Source organism: Aptenodytes patagonicus, chromosome Z (genome assembly GCF_965638725.1).
Source record: "Aptenodytes patagonicus chromosome Z, bAptPat1.pri.cur, whole genome shotgun sequence".
Lineage (NCBI taxonomy): Eukaryota > Metazoa > Chordata > Aves > Sphenisciformes > Spheniscidae > Aptenodytes > Aptenodytes patagonicus.
In genome coordinates, this window is record NC_134982.1 from 3,729,609 (window position 1) to 3,749,169 (window position 19,561).

Sequence of the window (19,561 nt, forward strand, 5' to 3'; positions counted from 1 at the left end):
GGAGAGATTTGAGGACACACTCCAACAGCTGTTACAGGTGTCTGTAGGACTCCCCCACAAATCCCCACGTGAGGCATCACAGCTCAGACCCAGATTTCGGATCACTCTAGGAGAAGACACTGGCCACTTTCTCTCCTGTTAAATAACATTAACCTTGCAAACTCCTGGTTTTAGAAATGCTTTATTGCCCCAGTTGTGTTGTCTCAGCCACAGCAGAACACACCGGCAGAAATAAAGCTGCATCTACAACTAACTCCCTTGTTCCCCGCTTATTTTCACATTTAACCATAGTCGTGACTCCTATCAAGGACTCTAGATGCCCTTATATAATTAAATATGCAATTTACACAATTAAATATCAAATCGACCCAATTAAATTAACTCAATGGATTGAAATCACCACTGCCACAGGAACTCAGCTGCCTATTTAGCACACCCCCTCCTTCACGCAGACAGGCACCCGACGCTTGCTGCAAACCCCTCTCAACCATACCCACTTTGCAGGCGACCCTGAAAGTCAGCAAATTTTGCTTTTCAATAGAAAGGGAGGAAGCAAGTCACAAGGACTCAAAGCTTTTATAGATAATACCTTGCCAGCTGCCTCTTCTAACACAAGTTGGGGGGATCTGGCTATGCTGGAACAAGTATAAGGGGAAGAGGAGGTCCTTAAGATACTCCTGGAGCAATATAGGACATACCCCACATTTAAAAGACAAACCAGAGGGATGGACAGACTCTGCATTTTCAGGACGTTAGTGCTCAAATAAGGGTTTATGCATTAACCCAACGCTGGCAGCTGCTGAAGAGCAGTATTGTCCAAAGACCCTCCATGAGACAGTGGGGGAAGATGTGCAATGAAGAAGAGAAGATAAAAAAAAAAAAAAATTAAAGAGGTTTCACCTACCTCCGGTCGTTTCTCCTCCTTCTGAACAGTTTTTTGGTGTGTGCAATTTCAGCTTCATGAGGCAACGGATGGTAACCCTGTAAAACAGAGGGAAAAGCAGCGATCAGCTCCAAGTTACAGGAGGCATCAATATGGAAGGGGTCAGCATGAGACAGAGCTGTACACCCAACTTGTGAGCATGATAAAAGAAACAGTTCCCATCCAAACACCCTTACAACATCTCAGACCCTATTGAAGCAGGTCTGGAAATCCACAGACTTGTGCCCTCTCAGGGCCGTTGCAACGAGCAGGGAATGAAGTTACCTGCAATTTCTCTATGGGAGAAACCACACGGGGCAAATAACTGGACCACGTATGGATGGATCCCAATATACACCATCTACAGGGAATTCACCCACTTCACACACGACATTGCTGATACTGGTGCACCTAAACCATCCACTTTCACTGAGTTGTTTCCTTCGGATTTATTTATTTATCTAAAACTCAGCTGTAACAATGTCCGCACGGGGATGATGCTCAGCAGCATTTTGAGGATACTGGAGTAAGCAAACATGAGCCACAGCTAGCTGGTCTGTTGGGGCTGCGCCCCCATGCCGTTAGCAAGTCAACGACATTGCCATGAGCATCTTGCTGTGCTTGCCCACTGTGAGCTAGTCAACCCATGCCACCCCTGGGGTAGGGACGGGTGGCATCCACCTACTTGGAAACAATTGAGATGACCAGGACATTAAATGATTTGCCCCGGTCACGTCAGTGGAAGAGCTGTGTGTCTTGGACAAGCTGCTGCCTTGTCCTCTCTCCACTGAAGGTGCCGACTCTCTGACTTAGTATGTTCATCTGATAAGGGGGATGCTGTATTTACCATCCTACTATGGGCATCGTGAAGCTTCATTAATGTGAGCAAAGAGCACTGAGGTTCCTGGACGAAAGGCACTATGTAAGTGCAAAGTATTATTTATTTTCCAGGGACTACAGAGCTGTCATAACCATAATGATTTTTATTTATGCAGTATTGTACTTCCCAGGCTGGCAATAAAAGCCCTGTAAAAGTCGCTCCTTTTATTTCCATCGCAATCTATCTTAGCCTCTAAGGTCCAGCTGCTGCTGGTGAATCACCATGTGCAAGGGGCCACGAGGGAGCAGCCTGGGCAAGGGCAAGGGCTGGGTGGGAACGCGTCTTATCGAGCAGCAGCTTTGTCACATTGGCATGACAACATAACACACTGACTTCAAAAAACAGTCCCTCTCTGCGTGAAGAGCCTTAAAAATGACAGTTAATTTTAGTAGCAGTTACTGAGTTAATAATATTTTTTGAGTTCCTCTGGTGGAAGATGTAACGGAGGAGAAAGGTTGCTGGGGATGGTAATAAATTTAGGCTTGCAGACCGGAGAAGGCATCCCCGAGTCCAAGACCAGCAGGGTTTATTGTGACCACCCATCCTGGCCATCTGCAAACAGCCTGGAGAAACTGCTACTGCAGCAACCCTACAGCTCCCACGGCAGCTGGAGCCTTCCACTTCAGAGACCTTCGCTCTTCAAGACTTCAAGCAATGAAGAACTCACCCAGCCCCTGGGTAAGTCCTGCTGCTGGCTAGCACGTCCTCATCTGAATCTTGCTTTGGCTGCAGTCTTCAAGTGTGCTTCCCAAGAAGGTAGCTTCCCTTTTAACTTTCTTCTTCACTATTAACTCTTCCAGAGAAAATCAGATGTGCCATGATCACATGGTTTAGCACAGGCATTAGAAAGCATGTTATAGAGTAGTACCCACTCTCAGTGACCAAACTATCCTTCTCTCCCACTAAAACACCCTTAACACCCAGAGGTGCTACACCAGCCACAGCATCCTACACGATCCCTCATAGCAACGGTAGAGAGGCCACCGTTACGTGAAGTTGCCTTAGCTTTCTTGCAGATCTCATCCAGCGAGGATCTGCTCAGCGACGCACGTTGTTCTGTGGTCCTCTGCTCACGTCCCTGCACCCAGCAGCAGGAAGAGCTCTCCTCATGCTCCCTAGATCTCTAAACATAAAAACATCTCTAAACTAAACGGGGGTAGATTCAGACTAGATAGAAGGAAGAAATTTTTTACGCTGAGGGTGGTGAGGCACTGGGACAGGTTGCCCAGAGAGGTGGTGGATGCCCCATCCCTGGAAACATTCCAGGTCAGGTTGGACGGGGCTCTGAGCGACCTGATCTAGTTGAAGATGTCCCTGCTCGTTGCAGGGGGGTTGGACTAGATGGCCTTTAGAGGTCCCTTCCAGCCCAAACCATTCTGTGATTCTATGGTTCTATGAACTCACCTCACTGCTCAAACATAGCCCACCTTTGACTAAGAGGAGGTAGTCTGGGAGTAGGGAAAGCTGGCAACCTGTCCTCCTGAGGCTGTGGTTGGGTTATCACCTAGTTAACCAGGTCTGACTTGGGCTTCTCCTGCAGCCAAACACCTCATGGTTAATTCTGTGTGGCACCTTTGATGTCTAATAGCTTAGAATCATACTGAACCTTCTTCATTACTGAGGGCTGTGGTTTGAGTCTTCTTCATCACTTATTTTCCCAATCCCTTATTTTCATGGAACGTATAGGAGGAGCTTAATATCTCCGAGTTCTCTGTTCCTCTTAAAATTTGCTTGAAATTGGCCAATGGGTACCAAAGCGAATGAGAAAAGGAAGGGAGGGAGCAGACACACACAGCCCAATCACATCAGCCATGCTAGTTTAGGAAATCAGGCTAAAAATAGCACAATACTCAGGGAAACTGTTTCCAATGTTGTACTACCACAGCAGGCTAAAGCTTGGGGTATTTTTAAGAATTTAAGCTGCATTGCAGACACATGTGCAAATACAATTACCCTGAAAAATGAAACCATCTCTGCAGAACGCAAGGACCTAAAGCACGGATTTCCTCAACGTGAAGCCTTCATTAAGTCTCAGGAGCTGCCTTTCTGCTCTTTCCAACTAGAAATCATACGTACGGTGGTGCATTGCTGCATGTCCTCCTTGCAGAGCATCCCTGTGCTTCCTCAGACCTCTGCCCACCAGCAGCAGGCAGCATCGGGGTGAGAGATGGATTAATTACACAGGAATAAGGCTCCTAATCCAAGGAGCGTGCCTGTGCCTGAACAGAGGAGAACTTTGTGTCCCCATTAGGAAAATCAAGGATCTCCCTTCTCCAGCCGAGCAGTTCCCTTCCTTAGTCCTAGTCATGAGACAATGTTTTGGAAAAAAACAGTCACTGGTCCCTACTCTTGTCTATTTTGGTGCCTAAACAGAGCTAAATTTGGAAGGGAGAAAAGTCGACTTTTTTTTGTGCAGCGAGCTGATGTAAAAGGAAATACCAGCAACTTGCAAGAAGGGCGGAGTGGCTGGAGAAGACCGAGGGTGCTGGGTGGGTGGGGACAGGCCAGAGTCCCAAGGGCACTGTGAGCGCCTTGATGACACGGCTCTTGGGTTTGTCTGGAGGCTGCTCCCTGCCACGGGTCATGCAGGCCAGCAATGGAAGTGCCCTCAATAGAGCTGGCTGGCTGAGGACAACGTGGACCTGAAATGCAGCTCTTCCATTTTTCAGTGGACACACTCTTTATGAAGCTGAAACCCCTGAACAGAGCCAAAGGGCAATGTCTTGCAAGGCAGAAGACCACCCTCCGCTCTGCAATGGGTCTACAAGAAGACCTACACAAGAGGGATGGGTTTTGCTCCTGCTTGGGCCAGAAGACACCATCACGTCCAGGTGCTCATGGTTTTCATAGGCAGGTTTGCAACTTCTCAGTGGGCAGCAAAATCACATTTGGTCTCTCTCCCACATCGGTTTTATTTTGGTATTTATTCGCAGGTGGCTCGTGGAGAATGTAACAAACCAACATTTCAGTGCTGCTGGTTCTGGAAGCAAGGGGTGTGGGAAAAGCAAAGAACAAGGAGCCCATGGTCTTTGGAAGGACCATTAATAGGGGTCATTTTCAATTTCGGAGCAAAACACTCTGCGGTTTACATGGTGGGAAGTTTGGAGCAGAACCTGAGAAACCCATGGGACTCCTAATGCATGTACGTGTATGTCAAGTTTAAATTATAAACATGCGTGCTGTAGCAAGAAAGGCCAACAGCTCTGGAAGAGAAGGGGCATTCACAGGACCAGTCTGCTCTCCGGGCCAGTCCCCTGGAGATCAGCTACATTGTGATGTGCATATTCATTTTTAGATGTTTCGGGGAAAGCAGCTCTTGGAGAAGGGAAGGTGATGTCTGGCAAGCTTAGGTGACTGTCATATGGCCAGCTAGCATATGCCAAGGGAAATCTGTCATCTACCGAAATTGCTGCAAACAGACGGCAGAGGGGAGCAGGTCTGACGCCCACGTGCGCTCTTTTTGTGCGTTACCTTCTTAATGAAGGTGTCTGCCCAACCCTCAACCCCATCCACCTGCCCGCGGGAATCCAGAAAGCCGGCAGCTGCCCCTCCGCTGCCCCAGACCCATTTACATCAAAGTTTAATGAAAGAACTAATAAAAAGCTTTCAAGATCTTGTTGGCAATCTGCAGCAACCCAAGAGCCTCCACCTCTCCCCCCACTGATACCTGCCCCTCCCCAGCAACATCCCTCTCCTGAGCCATCCCATCCCACGCCTCAGCCCACTAACCTGCGGGGTAGTGGCCTGGGAGGGACACGAGGAAGAGGGGCAGGACCAGAAGAAGGAAGTGGTTGGTTTTAGAGCTACCCTGCTACCAGCAGGAGCTTCGCTATCTTTTTTCTCACGCCTCCTCTGCAGCAGCATCAACTGAAGATGTTGGAGGGAGGCACCAGCTTTGCCTCTTTTACTGGTGATAGTAAATCACACGGCAAATCACAAGGAGATAAGCAGAAATGAGGCAGGGTTTTTTGCTGCTGCTGGTCTTTCTGTGACCACCCTTAGGTAGCAAATCCCAGGGACTCCTTTGGCATCTGACAACAACTGCCTTACAAAAGGGATGGTCCTATTTGGGACCAACCTGCACCCTCCCTCCTTCTCCTCCGCTTCTGCACTTCTCAAGTGCAACTGTTGCCTGGGGTGGCCAAATTCATGGGTGTTTCACAAAGACTCTAGGGGCTATGAGAGGTTGGGGTTCATTGCTTCATCTCTGTGGTCTTCATGTCTAATGCGGCCTGACTTTCAGATGTGAAACCTCACCCCACAAAGGGACTGTGTTCACTCACACCCACTCATTCAGCCTCTTCCATAGATGTTCCCCACGCAGCAAAAAAGCTCCCAGCCTGTGATGGTTAAGCAGGTGAAGATGCCTGAATGCCAAACAGCAACACTGAAATCCCAAGAGCAAATGAAAGGTTGAGAAAAGCAACCGGACTGATGGAAAAACCCAACGCTGGAGTGATGAGAGAAGGAAAAGAAATGATCCAGCCATATCGCAGGATCAGTCTGCATGAGCTTTATCTCAAGAGCCTTTTGTGCCCTCAAGAAACATCTCCACCCTTGCTTATCTTAAACAAATGGTTGCAGAAGGCCTGAACTGAACAAACAGGTTATTAGGCCTGGGGTAGGCACTGGGAGTTTCGCTCCGTTTTATTGCACACAAAGTTCAGGGTGGGATTTATTTTCTGGGGGGGCGGGAAGGGAGAGGTGGGGCTGGGTTCACGGCAGCCCCGAAGATGCCCCATCTGCCTGCACAAAGGCGACAACAGAAATACTGAGGCTGGAGGAAGCGTAAAAAAACAAATACATTGTGGTTCCAGAAATGATCTGCAGAAACCAACCCAGTGACTTGCAACACCCTGCAATAAGGCTTTCATCTGCCTATAGGATGGATTATCCGTGGCAGGAAAGTCCGGGACAGCACAAAGCTGCAGAAATATTTAACTTTTATTGTGCCGGTCCCACACTCATGGTGCCTATGGGGTTGAACGTGCCGATGCTCAGTACAACCACCCCGGCCATCCAATTGCACATGAAAAAAGTGGCAAAGGTGCCGCTACCTCCCCGCCGGCATCATCCCCATCACCACTACCCACCCAAGGCCAGCATTTATCAACGCACGTAAGTCCTGTGGGCACTTCCAGTAGAGCCACCTCCTTGGAGGCTACTTGCCGTTGCCTCTTCCCCTTCCAGGAACTCCCATGGCGCTGGCCTGCCACACACGCTCCTCTCTTACATGAGGGGAATTTTTTACCTCTTGAAAGGAGAGGGCTGGGGCACAAATCAGAGCCTTGACCTGCTTTGGAAGCCATGGAAGAATACCAAACAATGTCAGGAAGCTGCCTGGAAATGATTTCCTCGCTGTTAAAATTTAAGTGATAAATCTGTTCCTTCAAATTGCAAGCTATTCATTTTTCCTGGAAGGTGCTTATAATAATAGTTACTTCTGTATAAGGAATCAATCAGTGCTCCACATCAATGGAATAGAAAGTGCAACAATTTTACAACATACTCCTCACCCAAGATAAAAGGCAGGTAAATCCTTACAGCACTTCATGGCTGTGGCTCTCCCATCACTCCTCACCCACACCACAGCACACATGGGTCCTGGCCACCTCCGAGGATGCTTTCTTCAACCTCAATCGTTGGAGCCAGGGCTAAATTAAACTATAGGGTTGGCAAAGAGGACTTAGTTTCCAGCCACCCAGGAGCTGGAAAAGGAGCAAAACTCCTCTGGCTTTGCCACTGCCGATCCGACAAGCCCCATGGCGGAGGAGGGATGCTCTGTGGGACCTTGACAGTAGGACATGCTTGCCCGATGAATCATGGCATGGCGCAACATGCCTCAAATGGGAGGCGTAGGAAGTTGTTTCTTGGGAGATGTCCCGGTTTGGAGGATTTCCTGATTAACTGCATCTTTCGGGAGCGCATCACAAACTGTACATTGCCAGCAAAGGCTGAATGCATAGCTGCAGCAAATGTGCCTCGGTAATGAGCACCTCGGAGAAGACTCTTTTCCCAAAAAAAGGGCAGGGGCACAGAGGAACGATGGCTGTGACAGTGATTAGGACTGTCACAGCTAAACACCGCTCTTCAGTTATCATTAAAAACACCGGCACTATTCCCTATAGGGCTCTGCCCTCCCACGTTGCCCCAAGGACGCAACCTCCTGGATTCCCACTTGCTGAGCATTAATGATGGTCTATACGTCCCCTCTCACAAAATGGTGGGCGTTTTAATGAATTACAGACTCTACACATGCAGTCCCAGACCCAAAGAAGTATCATTTAGACCCTTACCTTCCCACCGCCTTTCCTTGGTGTTTGCTATCGGCTCCTGGCAGAGAGCGGACACCCACCCCAGAGGGAAGACAAGTATTTAAAATGGCATTAAATACTTGGTGGCATTAAATACTTGGTGGCAGACAAGTTGTCCCACCTCATCCTTCTGCAGCCAGCTCCGGGATGAAACAAAAGACACAGAGAATGGCAGAGCAACCCAGTGTGAAACTCCCTGTGTGGGGTGAAGGATGCAAATGCAATTAAAGCATTAGAATAATTAGGTAAAGCATCCCAAGTGAAATGTACCCTGAACCTTCCTCGATGCCTTCTGCTGATTACTGACAGCGAGTTTTCCGGGGTCTATTTTTAACTCTCGGCCCCATAGCTCCTGAATTATACATAATTCAGAGATAATAAAACTTTAAAATCCAGGACAAAGTCTCCTAGGAGGAACTGCCTCTGCAAACACACACGTGCACATCAGTACAACCACACTGGGCAGGAAGAAAAGCCCAACCAGTGCCACCAAGCCCCGGCTAAGCCACCGAGATGGGGACAGGCTGGAAACACTGCTGCATTGAAACAGGGTGCTCCAGACACACCGACACGGACACGCGGTGCCATAGGAAGAGTATAAATAACAGACAAAAGAAATCCCCTTTTGTTACAAGAATCCGCAAATCCAAAATCAGTTACAAGCTGACTTAGGAAATGGAGTTTTTTCCCATGTTATAGCAAAATGGGAACAATACTTCACGAGTGGAAGTAACTCTAATTGTTTTAACTGATGTTATTTTAGTGTTGTTTAGGTTTATTGTTTATTTGTATGTATTTCCTCTACCCCGGTCAGGCTTAAAACCAAACCTTACTGTCAGCAGTAAAGCGTCGCATCCATAAATAAATACATTTATCCAGTAAATATAGATATAACCACACCATTGTTCAGAGTCCTTAAATGCAGAATACTTAAAGAATCATTAAAATAAACAGCGTTGGTGACCTGGGTTTGCTTTCCCCTGGAAAAGAGCCTTTTTCAGCTAATATTGGGACTAAATACCACCCACATCACTTGTGACCAGGAGGCACCACACCTGGTATTTGGTTTGCGGTCTGTCCAGGTAGCCCAAGCTCATCCTGAGAAAGGGCTGCACTTGCTGCTCTGAAAAGCTTTTCCTACATTTTGCTTGGCTTGTGCTAGTTTGGGGGTGAGGGAGGAATTGCTTTAGCTGGGACTTACAGTGTTATGAGGTTGCTATGGGAATATTTGTAACTCGAGTTATTTCAGTCCCTCTGGGACCTTGCATTTCTTTGAAGTATACTTTTCCTCTATATTTTTCATGTTCCCCAGTCTGTTTTTCCCCGTCTCTTGTCCCCTTCAAAGCCTACCACCCCCCAGCTGTGAACCTCGATGTGCCATCTGACCACGCCTCTCCAGCCGAGACGAAGTGGGCAGGTGAGATGGCAGGAGGACCCTTCGTTCACCGTCTACCCTCAACACCTCCCCATCATGCCATCGTGGTAGACGGCGTCGCGAGGAAGTGACCTGCAGGCAGAATAGGGACCTCCCTGATGAATTTTTAAGGTGAACTATAAACAGACCCCATAGGACATCAGGGAGTTTGGGACCAGAGCCCAGGTCACCCTCTAAGCTGGAGGGTCTGTTGAAGCTCTGTGCAATCCCCGGCGTTGGTACAGCCTCCTCTGGCCGGGTGTGCTCACCTCGAACCTCAGCATTGCTCTCAGCACAAGGTAAGGGCTGTATCCAAGTATATTTTCATTTCACCCTTATTATTAATAAAAGATTGCATGTTTTTCATGTGCATTTGTGCAATCCCCCAGCACTAAGCCCCCACAAATCTTCTCTTGGGTGGACCGGAGCTTCAGCCCATAGGAGCTCCAGCTCATGCAAGCTCCCAAGAGTTGGTAGAGTCCAACAGTGATGAAACCCCTTATTTGCAGAGTGATAACTTCTTAATGTTACAAACAAGAGGTGGCTTCCCTTTTCTTGCAACATGGGTAAATCCAGAGGTGCTAGGAGAACTTTCTCACTGCTGAGCCCTTGGCACTTCCCGTTGGAGGCCTTCCAAGTGCATGAAGTTTCGCAACACTCTAAGATCACAGGCAATAGTTAATAAGTCAACGAGCATTTTTTGCCATGATCCGTATCACTGCGATCCATACGTTGCGCCACCAAAGTCAAAGGGAATTTTGCCATCAACTTGAATGAGGTCCTAGTGGTGGTAGCCCCTCTTGGTCCACCAGTGGACCTTTCTTGTAGACCTTCATGACTGAAGCAAGCTGTGCAGAATTTCACCGTCCTCTCCTTCTCCAAGCCCCTCGTATTGTGCTGGAAACATTTTCACACAGCGGATACCCCTGTTTGCAGTTGGCTGAAGACACAGCCAACACATTTTCCCCAGGACTATACCACAAAGACATAGTTTTTCTCCTTTCTGAAGTCTCTGCTTGGTCTAGCTCAGCCCAGAGAGAGCAAGAGAGGATCCCATGTCGCAGCCACCCCAGCTCGGAAAATACCCCAATGTGCAAACGCCAATTTAATCCTATGAAAGCCTCATTCTTCCCTTTGAAAAGTCCCATTCCTCTTCAGGAGTGTGGGCTGTGCAACACAAGGGCTTGACTTTCTCCTTGCCAGGTTACTGGCAGTTGGTACCTGGGTGGAAGAAACTGCTTCTTGAGTGTCCGTCTGCTCCCTTCCAGGATTTTCCTTTTATGCATCGAGCACTACGATTCCTCCTGCTGTAATGGGTTTTAATGCAGGGATAAGCACAGAAAACATTATGCACTTGTCACAGAGTATCAATCATATCACATCATATATTAATTACGCCGCTGTTTTTTCACTGGTGCTTTGCAGACCTCTGGGAGCCATGGACTACTTCGAACAATAAAATGAGGACGAGTAGGAAAGGCAAGTTTGTAGCTGCTTTACAGCAGTCTCCAAATATGACATTTGGAAATGGATCTGGCATTTCCACCAAAAAAAATTCCTGAAAAACTGCTTTTTATCCAAAAGTTGCTACAGGACAGGCAGCAAGACGGCCGTATCCACTCTCCCGTGTCTTGCAAAGGCTGAACCTCAACCACGACAACTCCAAAGACACAGGCATCATTCAAACATCAGCTTTCCTGCCAGTGACAGCATGCGTTACGGCTGCTTTTGTGATGACTGCCAGGAGCTGGGTGAAGCCGCTTCGATTCATTTCACATTGGCCAAGAGGACACACCTTCAGGTGTTTCATCAGAACCAAGTGGGGACAAAGAAGAACCAGCAACAGAACTCAACAAACCCACCCAACTCCTGAATATTTTCATGTGCCAAGCAACCAGCACCAAAGGCCTTGCTTACTGGGATGTCTTGGGTCACGTTGCCTCTCCTCATTAAGGCTTTTTTAGCTCCTTTCTCCTTTTCTTGGTGCCCTTCTTGCTGGCGGGACCGTGCCCGTGTGATAGGCTCAGCTCCAGAAGCTGGGAAGGGTCTAAGAGCGGCATGACCAACGAGCAGAAAGGGGCATGATGGCAAAACCGCAGATGCACTGCCTTACGAGCAACTCGGAAGCGGTCGTCAACCGGCTTGCTGCCTAAGAGAGATGGGAATTTTGGCAACCAGCACATCCCCCATGTCCGGTCAGCTGGCTCCCTCCTCCGTCCAGGATCCCTGCCCACCACCGTCAGCACCACAGCCATAAGCATCCTACGGATGCTATACCTTCGCGGTGGCTCTGAAGTCACGCAGGGACCCTACGGCAGCCCCGGGATGCAAAACAAGGTCTCCCACGCTAAACTCCACGCTCACCTGGGTAGCTCTCCTGTGGGTCTACCTATGGCCTTAAATTAGGTAGCCAAGTACCTTACCGAAAGTGGTTTTAGACATCCTCACCGGCATATTGCTCTTTGCCCACTGTATATAGTTACGCCCATGTACAAGATGCTAAAGGCACATGGGGTCCTTCCTCCTGCCTGCATCTCTGCTGGGATCAGAGACAACCTGGAGAGCTGGGATGGCTCAAGCCTGCCCTTCCCAAAATCAAGTCATCAGATGCCTGCGTCTCTGTGCTTGGCAGCCTCAGCCTTTCTCTCCTTATCAACGCCAAAAATTATTCATTTAACGTCCATGGCCTTTCGCCAGCAAGAACGCCGTGCGAGGAGCAGAACTGTCTCCTCCGGTCCTCCAACAAACCGAAACAACAAAAGCAAGGCTCTTCCTCATGCAAAGCAAAAAAAAAAAAAAAAAAAAAAAAAATTCCCACCAGCTAAGAAAAGCTGGAGGTTAATATAAATTCCATGGGTTTGAGGGGGAAACGGAGCTGCATTCAAAGACTCAATGGCTAACCACGCTTCCTTCGTCTGGCAACTGCCCGCTCCCCCAGCAGTTATTGAGGAAGTTAGATGAGCGCTGTATTTGTTCCAGCTGCAGATTTCCCTTAACCCCTGGTAGTGGTGTTTTCGAAAAAACACAGATCTTGTTTTCTGCTGGTGGCTTTTCATTTTCATGCGTGCCACGGCTACAGTTACTAGCTTTAAGTGCTGTCATTCATAGATTAAAAATAAAGAAAAAACCCAACTTTGCCACTCTAAGAAGTCCAGGCTGGATGAGCAAAAGGGGGATTAAAAGAAGGCTTTCAGGAATTAGCTTGGAACACGAAAGAAGAAGATAAAGCCATTATAAAAGCTTGTGCTAATACATGACTGCTTCTTGTTGTAAGTATTAATGCAGCCATGCAAATTCCTATGAAGATTTATTAGTCAGGTCATATAATATGCTCTCCTTCCTCTTCTGATGATAAAATCAAGGCTATTTTCCTCCACTAAAACATTCCTCTCTCTCAATTAAGAGGAAAAAAATTGTATTTTTTTCCAAGACTGTGTTTGTGATATACACAAGGTTACCTGTGAGGCTGATGCCTTCAGAACAGCGAAATACAGACACTGAAATTAAGGTACCCATTTAGAGACTACACTGTTAGGATGCTCCCTGTAAGGCGAGCACAGCCCCAGGTCCACGGTATCTGACGCTGAATAACTTGACGGAGCTGGGATATGCAGCACCGTCCCCTTCCATCATCCCAGACCTGCTATAGCATCCGCTGTCCCACGGGACTTCAGTCCAGTAAAGCATTTACTTTATGCGAATCTGCTCCTAAGTCTACTATTTGCCTTGGCCCTCAGCCAGCCAAGCACTTAGGCACATGCTTAAAGTTAAGCACAAGAGTAAACAGATTGAAGTCAGGGGGACTTAAAATTAAGCACATATTTCAAGGATTTACCGGATAAGGGCCTTAACCCCAGTGTGCGGCATTTAACTGGGATGATTCCCAGCTGATTAGCTCCCCCCTTTCCCCAACCTCCTCTCCATCGGACCAGGCAACAAACGGTTTCTGTTTTGCCACCACACTAAAGGCTTGGCTTTAAAGAAACCTTGTCTAGCCTCCAGGCAGAGCATGTCTTTCTTTAATTATACCTGCCTGTGAAATACCTTCCAGAAATCCCCACCCAAACAAAGCCTCAGGAAAGGAAATAACGGAAATTCTTGATGGTTTCCATGGGGGAAACGATCCTAACCAGTGAGACGAGGCGCACGTAAGATGAGGCTGATGACTGTTCCTACTGTACACGGCTCCCAACCCGGAGAGACTCCTTAAAGTTCCAGGAGAAACTCACAGCTACCACAGTCCTCATCTCCCAGGGCAGGAGCCTCCTTGAACCTGGCCCCAGATGTGGCTCTCTGCACGTGTTAAGATCTGAAAGGCCTTTTGGTGGACACGCAGGGGAAGAAGAGACATGTGGCAACACAAAATCCATGAAACAACCATGCTCTCCCCCACAGCAAAGTGCAGCACTCAACGGGGAATCTTCCAAGAGGGCACACAGCGTCTAAAGGTCTGGAGGTCACCTGCATGACTTTTTTTTTTTTGCTGTACATGCCCTTTCATGTCAGCTTCTTTACTTTATTTCAATTGCATCTACCCATGCTAGGACCTCGGTGGCTGTGGGCACGTGTGCAGGTCTGGCAGAGTGAAAGCCCTCTTGGCACAGAGGGGCAACCACTCCAAACAGGCAGCACAGGCAAGACTTGGAAGATATGGACAAAACAGATGAGCAGAAGATTGGAAACCTGGACACAGAAGATGAAGATTCGCTGTTGATTTCTCCAGAAACAGGATTGCTCTCATCAAGGAGCAGCAACTTGCCCGGACTTGACAGTGGACTAATGGAACATCACCAAGTCCCACTCCCATCCCTTACCCGTCCCCATCCAACTCACTTCTAACCATCCTCTGCTGCATTATCATCTGCTCCTGAACAGTCAGTCCTTCCCACCAGGGCATGAACATCTGATTTGCCTGTGCTACGCATAGCAATGGCACTAAACAATCAAGTACCTTTGAAAAAGCACCTGTGAAAGATGCCTGGATTACTCCATCCAAACTGCAAACCACTCTAGGTGACCACTAGATCATCAATTTTCACTGCAGCACATGCAGAAAGACTTCTGCGCTGCCAAAACACCTTCTCTTTTGATCCAACCTCATGTCAGGAAAGCTACCTTAGACCTCCCAGAAGAAGGGCACGGCCATCAGCTGCTGCACTGCAGCCTTGCCCTTCCTGAATCAACAACTCTCAGAAGTTGAGGGCTGGCAGAATAAATTCAAGTCCTGTCTTGTATGCAAATCACAGCATGAAAAGACGTGGCAAGTACGAAGCCAAACAAGGCGATCTGCTTCCACTTCAGACAGGAATGGCAGGATGGTCAAGTAGTCAAGGAGCTCCACCTCTAACCCAACAGGTTCCCAGCCTCATGTACACTTGCAGCCCTTGGAGCTACTTGCGATATATTTTCGTGGTCTCGCTGGCCATGGGCAGCTGGGCACTGTTTCTTCTTCTAGAGGAGGAAGAGCAGCAAAGGAGCTCTATCTTGGAAGTCTGTCACACTTCACCTGCCCTCCACCGAGGTCAACATAGCCCATGTAATTATCATTTATTATGTGTGTAGCTGCTTGGAATTACCTGTGTAGCTGCTTGGAAACACCATTGAAATCCTGGAGCTAGATGCTGTACGCAGAGATCAGAAAGCTGCTCCAGTACCAGCAGAAAAGCAGCATAATACCAAGGCTGAAAGAAGAACTCGCAGCTCGCTTGCTTTTACCTTCAAACAAGGGCATTTGTAAAAAAAAAAAAAGTTTAAATAACAAATCTGTTTGCCTAAGCATTTATAAATTGAACTAAAAATAGTTTTCCTTTCAACTAAAGGACCCCATAATGTGTGTAGTCCCGACACCGTGGCACTGCAAGAGGGGTGGGTGTGAGACCCTGAATTTTTCCCTGGCCATGAGTGTTCCCACCATGCCCTTGGGATTTCAGGCAAGACATGGGACAGCTCCCCCCATCTCCATTGCCAGGGGTCCTGGTCTCTGACAGTTTTCCATAACCAGGTTTGCTCTTGCTTCAGCCCTCGGAGCATTTGCAGAAGAAGAGGAGCTCCCACCCGCCTGCACCGACAAAGTGGACGAGGGGAAAGAGGAGCCGCCGCCGTGCTCTTCGGATCATGTCAGGTCGCACGTACGTTTGAAGTTGGCCACCCAGTTCTCAGCAGCCAGGAGCAATCTCGTAACGGCTACTTCCTCCACCGTTCGCAGAGCCGATCTTCAGGAAAGCTCTGTAGTGCGAGGAAATCCTGACCATCGCCACCAAAGCATTATCGACACAGCAAGGAGATAATAACGACAGGAACTGCCTTACGGCAAAATCACCATCATGATTCATACGACTGCTTGGTGCCAAGGTCCAACAAGCTGGAACACAGCGAGAGGAGGTCACACATGCTATTAGCCGATTATTGTGTTTAAAAAAAAAAGGGGGGGGGGAGGGGGGGAAAGAGGTGGGTTCCTACAATTTGATGAGCATCATCCACTCTCCCTCTGGCAAATGAATCAGGTCTTCAGTGCACGATACGGCTTACTGCACGGAGCTCGCTTTCTCATAGAAGGCCACAGGTCCCACCTTCTCCTTTGGGAAGGTAGGTGGTATCTAGCCTGGCAAATACCAAATGTCACCTGGAAAAAGTATCACCATTCATGGTGGCAGAACCTAGCGTGGTCTGCAAGCTTTGTGACTGCTCTGGATTCACAAGAAATATCACAGAAACACCAGCAGCCCTCTGATCTGTGTACAGCCTCACCCAACAGAGAGATGCAGGCTGCCTTAATGATGGACAGGACTGGCGGGCACACTGCTGTGGGTCAGGCCCCATAGCACTTCTCCAAAGACCTTTTACTCCAGGGATTGCTGGCTCAGACCCTCATGGTCTGTGATACGCATCCGAGGAGGAGCAGGCACATCATTAAAGGTGCCGGCTTGAAAACCTGGGTGCTGCCAGATGGTGGTCAATCCCTGGAGTAAGCACAACATGGCAAGCAGCCGTGCCTTCTTCAACCCCATCCTTGCTGGAGACCAGACACCACCAGCACACAGGCTTTGCACGTGCACTATGAGAGCAGCAGAAATTCCCCCATCTCGGACAACTAGAGAAATGGAGGAGGTCAAGGGCTGGCGAGAGACGAGGGTTCACCTACTCTCTGTGGGGATTTGGCCACTCGTTGAGCAGACGCTGGGGAAGATGCTGCCGTGGCATCATGGAGGAGCACCTATGCACGGCAAGGGGACAGATCTCCCCCCACCATCAGAAACACCCATCGGTACCTTCTCCAAGCACAATGCTACACCAGAAATAGAGCACCTCGGAGACTTCATTTTGTTTTTTCTTTCTTTTTTTCTTCTTGCAGCTCAGGATTACTGAGTTCACAGAGTCTCTCTTTAATGTCACATGTGCGGCTCAGGTCCCTCAGGCCCCAGTCGAAGCAGCCTGGGATATTTGCACAGACCCCTCACAATGGAAGGAAGAGGGTGTAGGAGGGAGGATCAGGCTGCTGACCCCTTTATTGTTCTTGGGCCAGAAGAAAGCTTCCTCCTGGCTTAAGAACCACGGCGCTGAAAAAGTTTTCCAGCCAAAACGAGTCAGATGGAGTCACTGGGTGGTGGTTTTTTTTTTTTTTTTGTCTCTCTCCTTCCCCTGCCTCCCCCTTCGGTCAAGCGACGGGGAGTCACAGGGTTGTGCTCCATTCACAAAATACCTGCTGCACATCACGTAGTCCTTCCCCCCGACGGCGGGGAAAGGCGCTGTAACCCAAGCAAACGAAAATAAACCTTTTTTTTTTTTTTTCTTTCTCCACAGATTTGAAAAAAAAAAAAAAAAATAAGAAAGGAAGAAAGGACCCTGCTCCCAGACTGACGCCTCCAGCATGCGCCCGCCGGGGAAGGGGTAGGCGGGGGGGAAGCGAGACAACGATATGAAAGAAAACAAAACCAGCAAATTCTGCTTCGAAAGGATTAAATGGAGGTTTTCCAAAAAAACACCCCGCCATTATATAATGAGGCTTAACTCGGAGTCACCGGGGTCACACGATGCAGCAGACTGGAAAAACCAAAGCGCAGTGTAGCCTTTTAATTGTTAAGCCAACCATAAAAAAAAAATAATAGAAAAACGATATTGTGATTGTACGACAAGGTGGCCGCTCACACACTAATGGTTGGGGTATTTTTTTTACCCCCTTCGCTCTTTCTGGCTGAAACACCATTTTAGTACGAGTTTGACTCCTCACCTTTCTGCCCATCGGGGCGGTGACCTCTTTTGCTGGGATGCTGCCGCCGCCGGGCAGCAATGCCACGGCGAGCACGGGGACCTCACCGGCTCCTGAAGCCTTATGGCACGGGGGGCTGATTTGCACCGAAAGCAAAATAAAGCACAAGTCAAGGCTATTAGTGGAAACTTTGCCCTGGCAATCCAGGTACCGAAACCCATCGCTGGGTTTCCAGATAAAAATCTGCATGCAAGGAGATGACTTTTTAGCATGCTGGTTGCATCTACAAGCCCAACCATAATCCATGGTCACCCGTCCAGCCCCTAGGTCCTCTCTGGTTCTCCATAGCCTTTAGGTTGAGCTGGTTGTACAACCACAGGCAACCCTGAAGCTCCTCCATCCTCAACACGTCCCAGCACTGTCCTCACTGGAGGTCCCATGGAGCTGAGCTGTGGGGCTGAACAAGCTCCACAGACCCAGAGGTGTGGACGGGAACAACCCAAATGAGAAGAAAGCTTTATAAAAGCCCACCCTAGCCCTCTGCTTTTGGAAAACCAAGCTTTCATTGACCACGTGCACAACAGTCGGAGCTGACTGGCCACCGCATGCCCAGGAGGTCCAGCTGCAGCTGTAGGACCTGCCGGTGCCATCAGGCTGGAAACCTGGAGATCATCCTGGACTCATGTTTTCTTTTAAATTACAACAAATGCAAATTTGTTCTTCATATTTGACTCTTAAAAACTGGCTTTGGTCCAGATTGTCATTGCAGAGTGACCCTCAAACAACAGGACAGGGCATCTCATTTCTCCCACTGTTGCTTCAAACCATGTCCATGCAACTACTGACCCCGAACCGTTTCATTCTTATCTAGTAAACGTGCAGCAACCCAAACTTGAGGAATACAATACAAATAAATCGTATTTATTCATAGCCCCAGGAGGAAGGCTGGCCAAGCGAAGGCACACGCAGCTCACCAGCTTTACCGAATAATGTCGGGCGCGTGATGGAGTGAGTGTCGGTGGCTCCCTCCCCAGGACCAGCGAGCAGAAGCAATCCCTCTCTTATGCCATACCTGCTTATTTTGCCCAGCCAAGGGGTCTTATTTGGCCCAGCCAAGGGGAAACAGCTCCTATAAGCATACATATTTTCTTTCCGTTCGGACAAGGCGCCTCAAAAGAATATACAATGAGAAACGAAATAATCAAGCGGGTCACAAAAGCAGGAAGAAATGAAGCTTTATCATTCTCCAGTGGTTTCTCTGCTCATACATTACAGGAATTTAAAAAAAAAAAAAAAAAAAGAGAATTAAAAAGAAAGCACGCCAACAATGAGGAGTTTCTCTACGGCGGTACCAGCAGGTGAAGGGCAGAGCAGAATAACCCTGGGAGACATGGACACCGGGGCAGCATCGCGCGGCCAAAGGTGTGGAGACCACGTTCCTCTCGCTATTTCTATTAGCCCCGATGAAATCCTTCAACCCCACCACCCAGCACAGGCATTTTGGGGATGGCACAGAGTTTCCTTTCACTGACCATGCCAGCATGTGTACAGACGAGCGCCTGCCATTTTTAGAGCCAGCAGAAAAGTTCATGGAGCATCTTAAAAAAACCCCAAACCAACCCCAAAGGGATTTTTAAAGTCATAAAATGAGGGACAATATGAACGCGGGACTAGAAAGGACCTCTGGGTTACAGAGCTTGGTCTGCTACTGGAGGCACGGACATCATTTAACTCCCTTCGTAAACAGCCTCTATTTTCCCCGCGGAAGAGACATCCAGGCGTCGTGTGCAGCAATAAATTTCCCACTTAAGGGACAATCTTTGAC

At 48.5% G+C, this 19,561-nt stretch overlaps 1 protein-coding gene across 4 annotated transcripts in view; it reads right to left on the bottom strand.

Moving 5' to 3' along the window:
* The window catches only part of LOC143172346 (CBP80/20-dependent translation initiation factor-like), a 149,737-nt gene that overhangs the window by 68,013 nt on the left and 62,163 nt on the right, over window positions 1-19,561 (bottom strand). For all 4 annotated transcript variants that reach the window (XM_076361664.1, XM_076361663.1, XM_076361661.1 and 1 more), the window contains one exon: window positions 905-981. In XM_076361664.1, coding sequence (XP_076217779.1) covers window positions 905-981 — 77 coding nt within the window. The remainder of the gene's footprint in view (window positions 1-904; window positions 982-19,561) is intronic.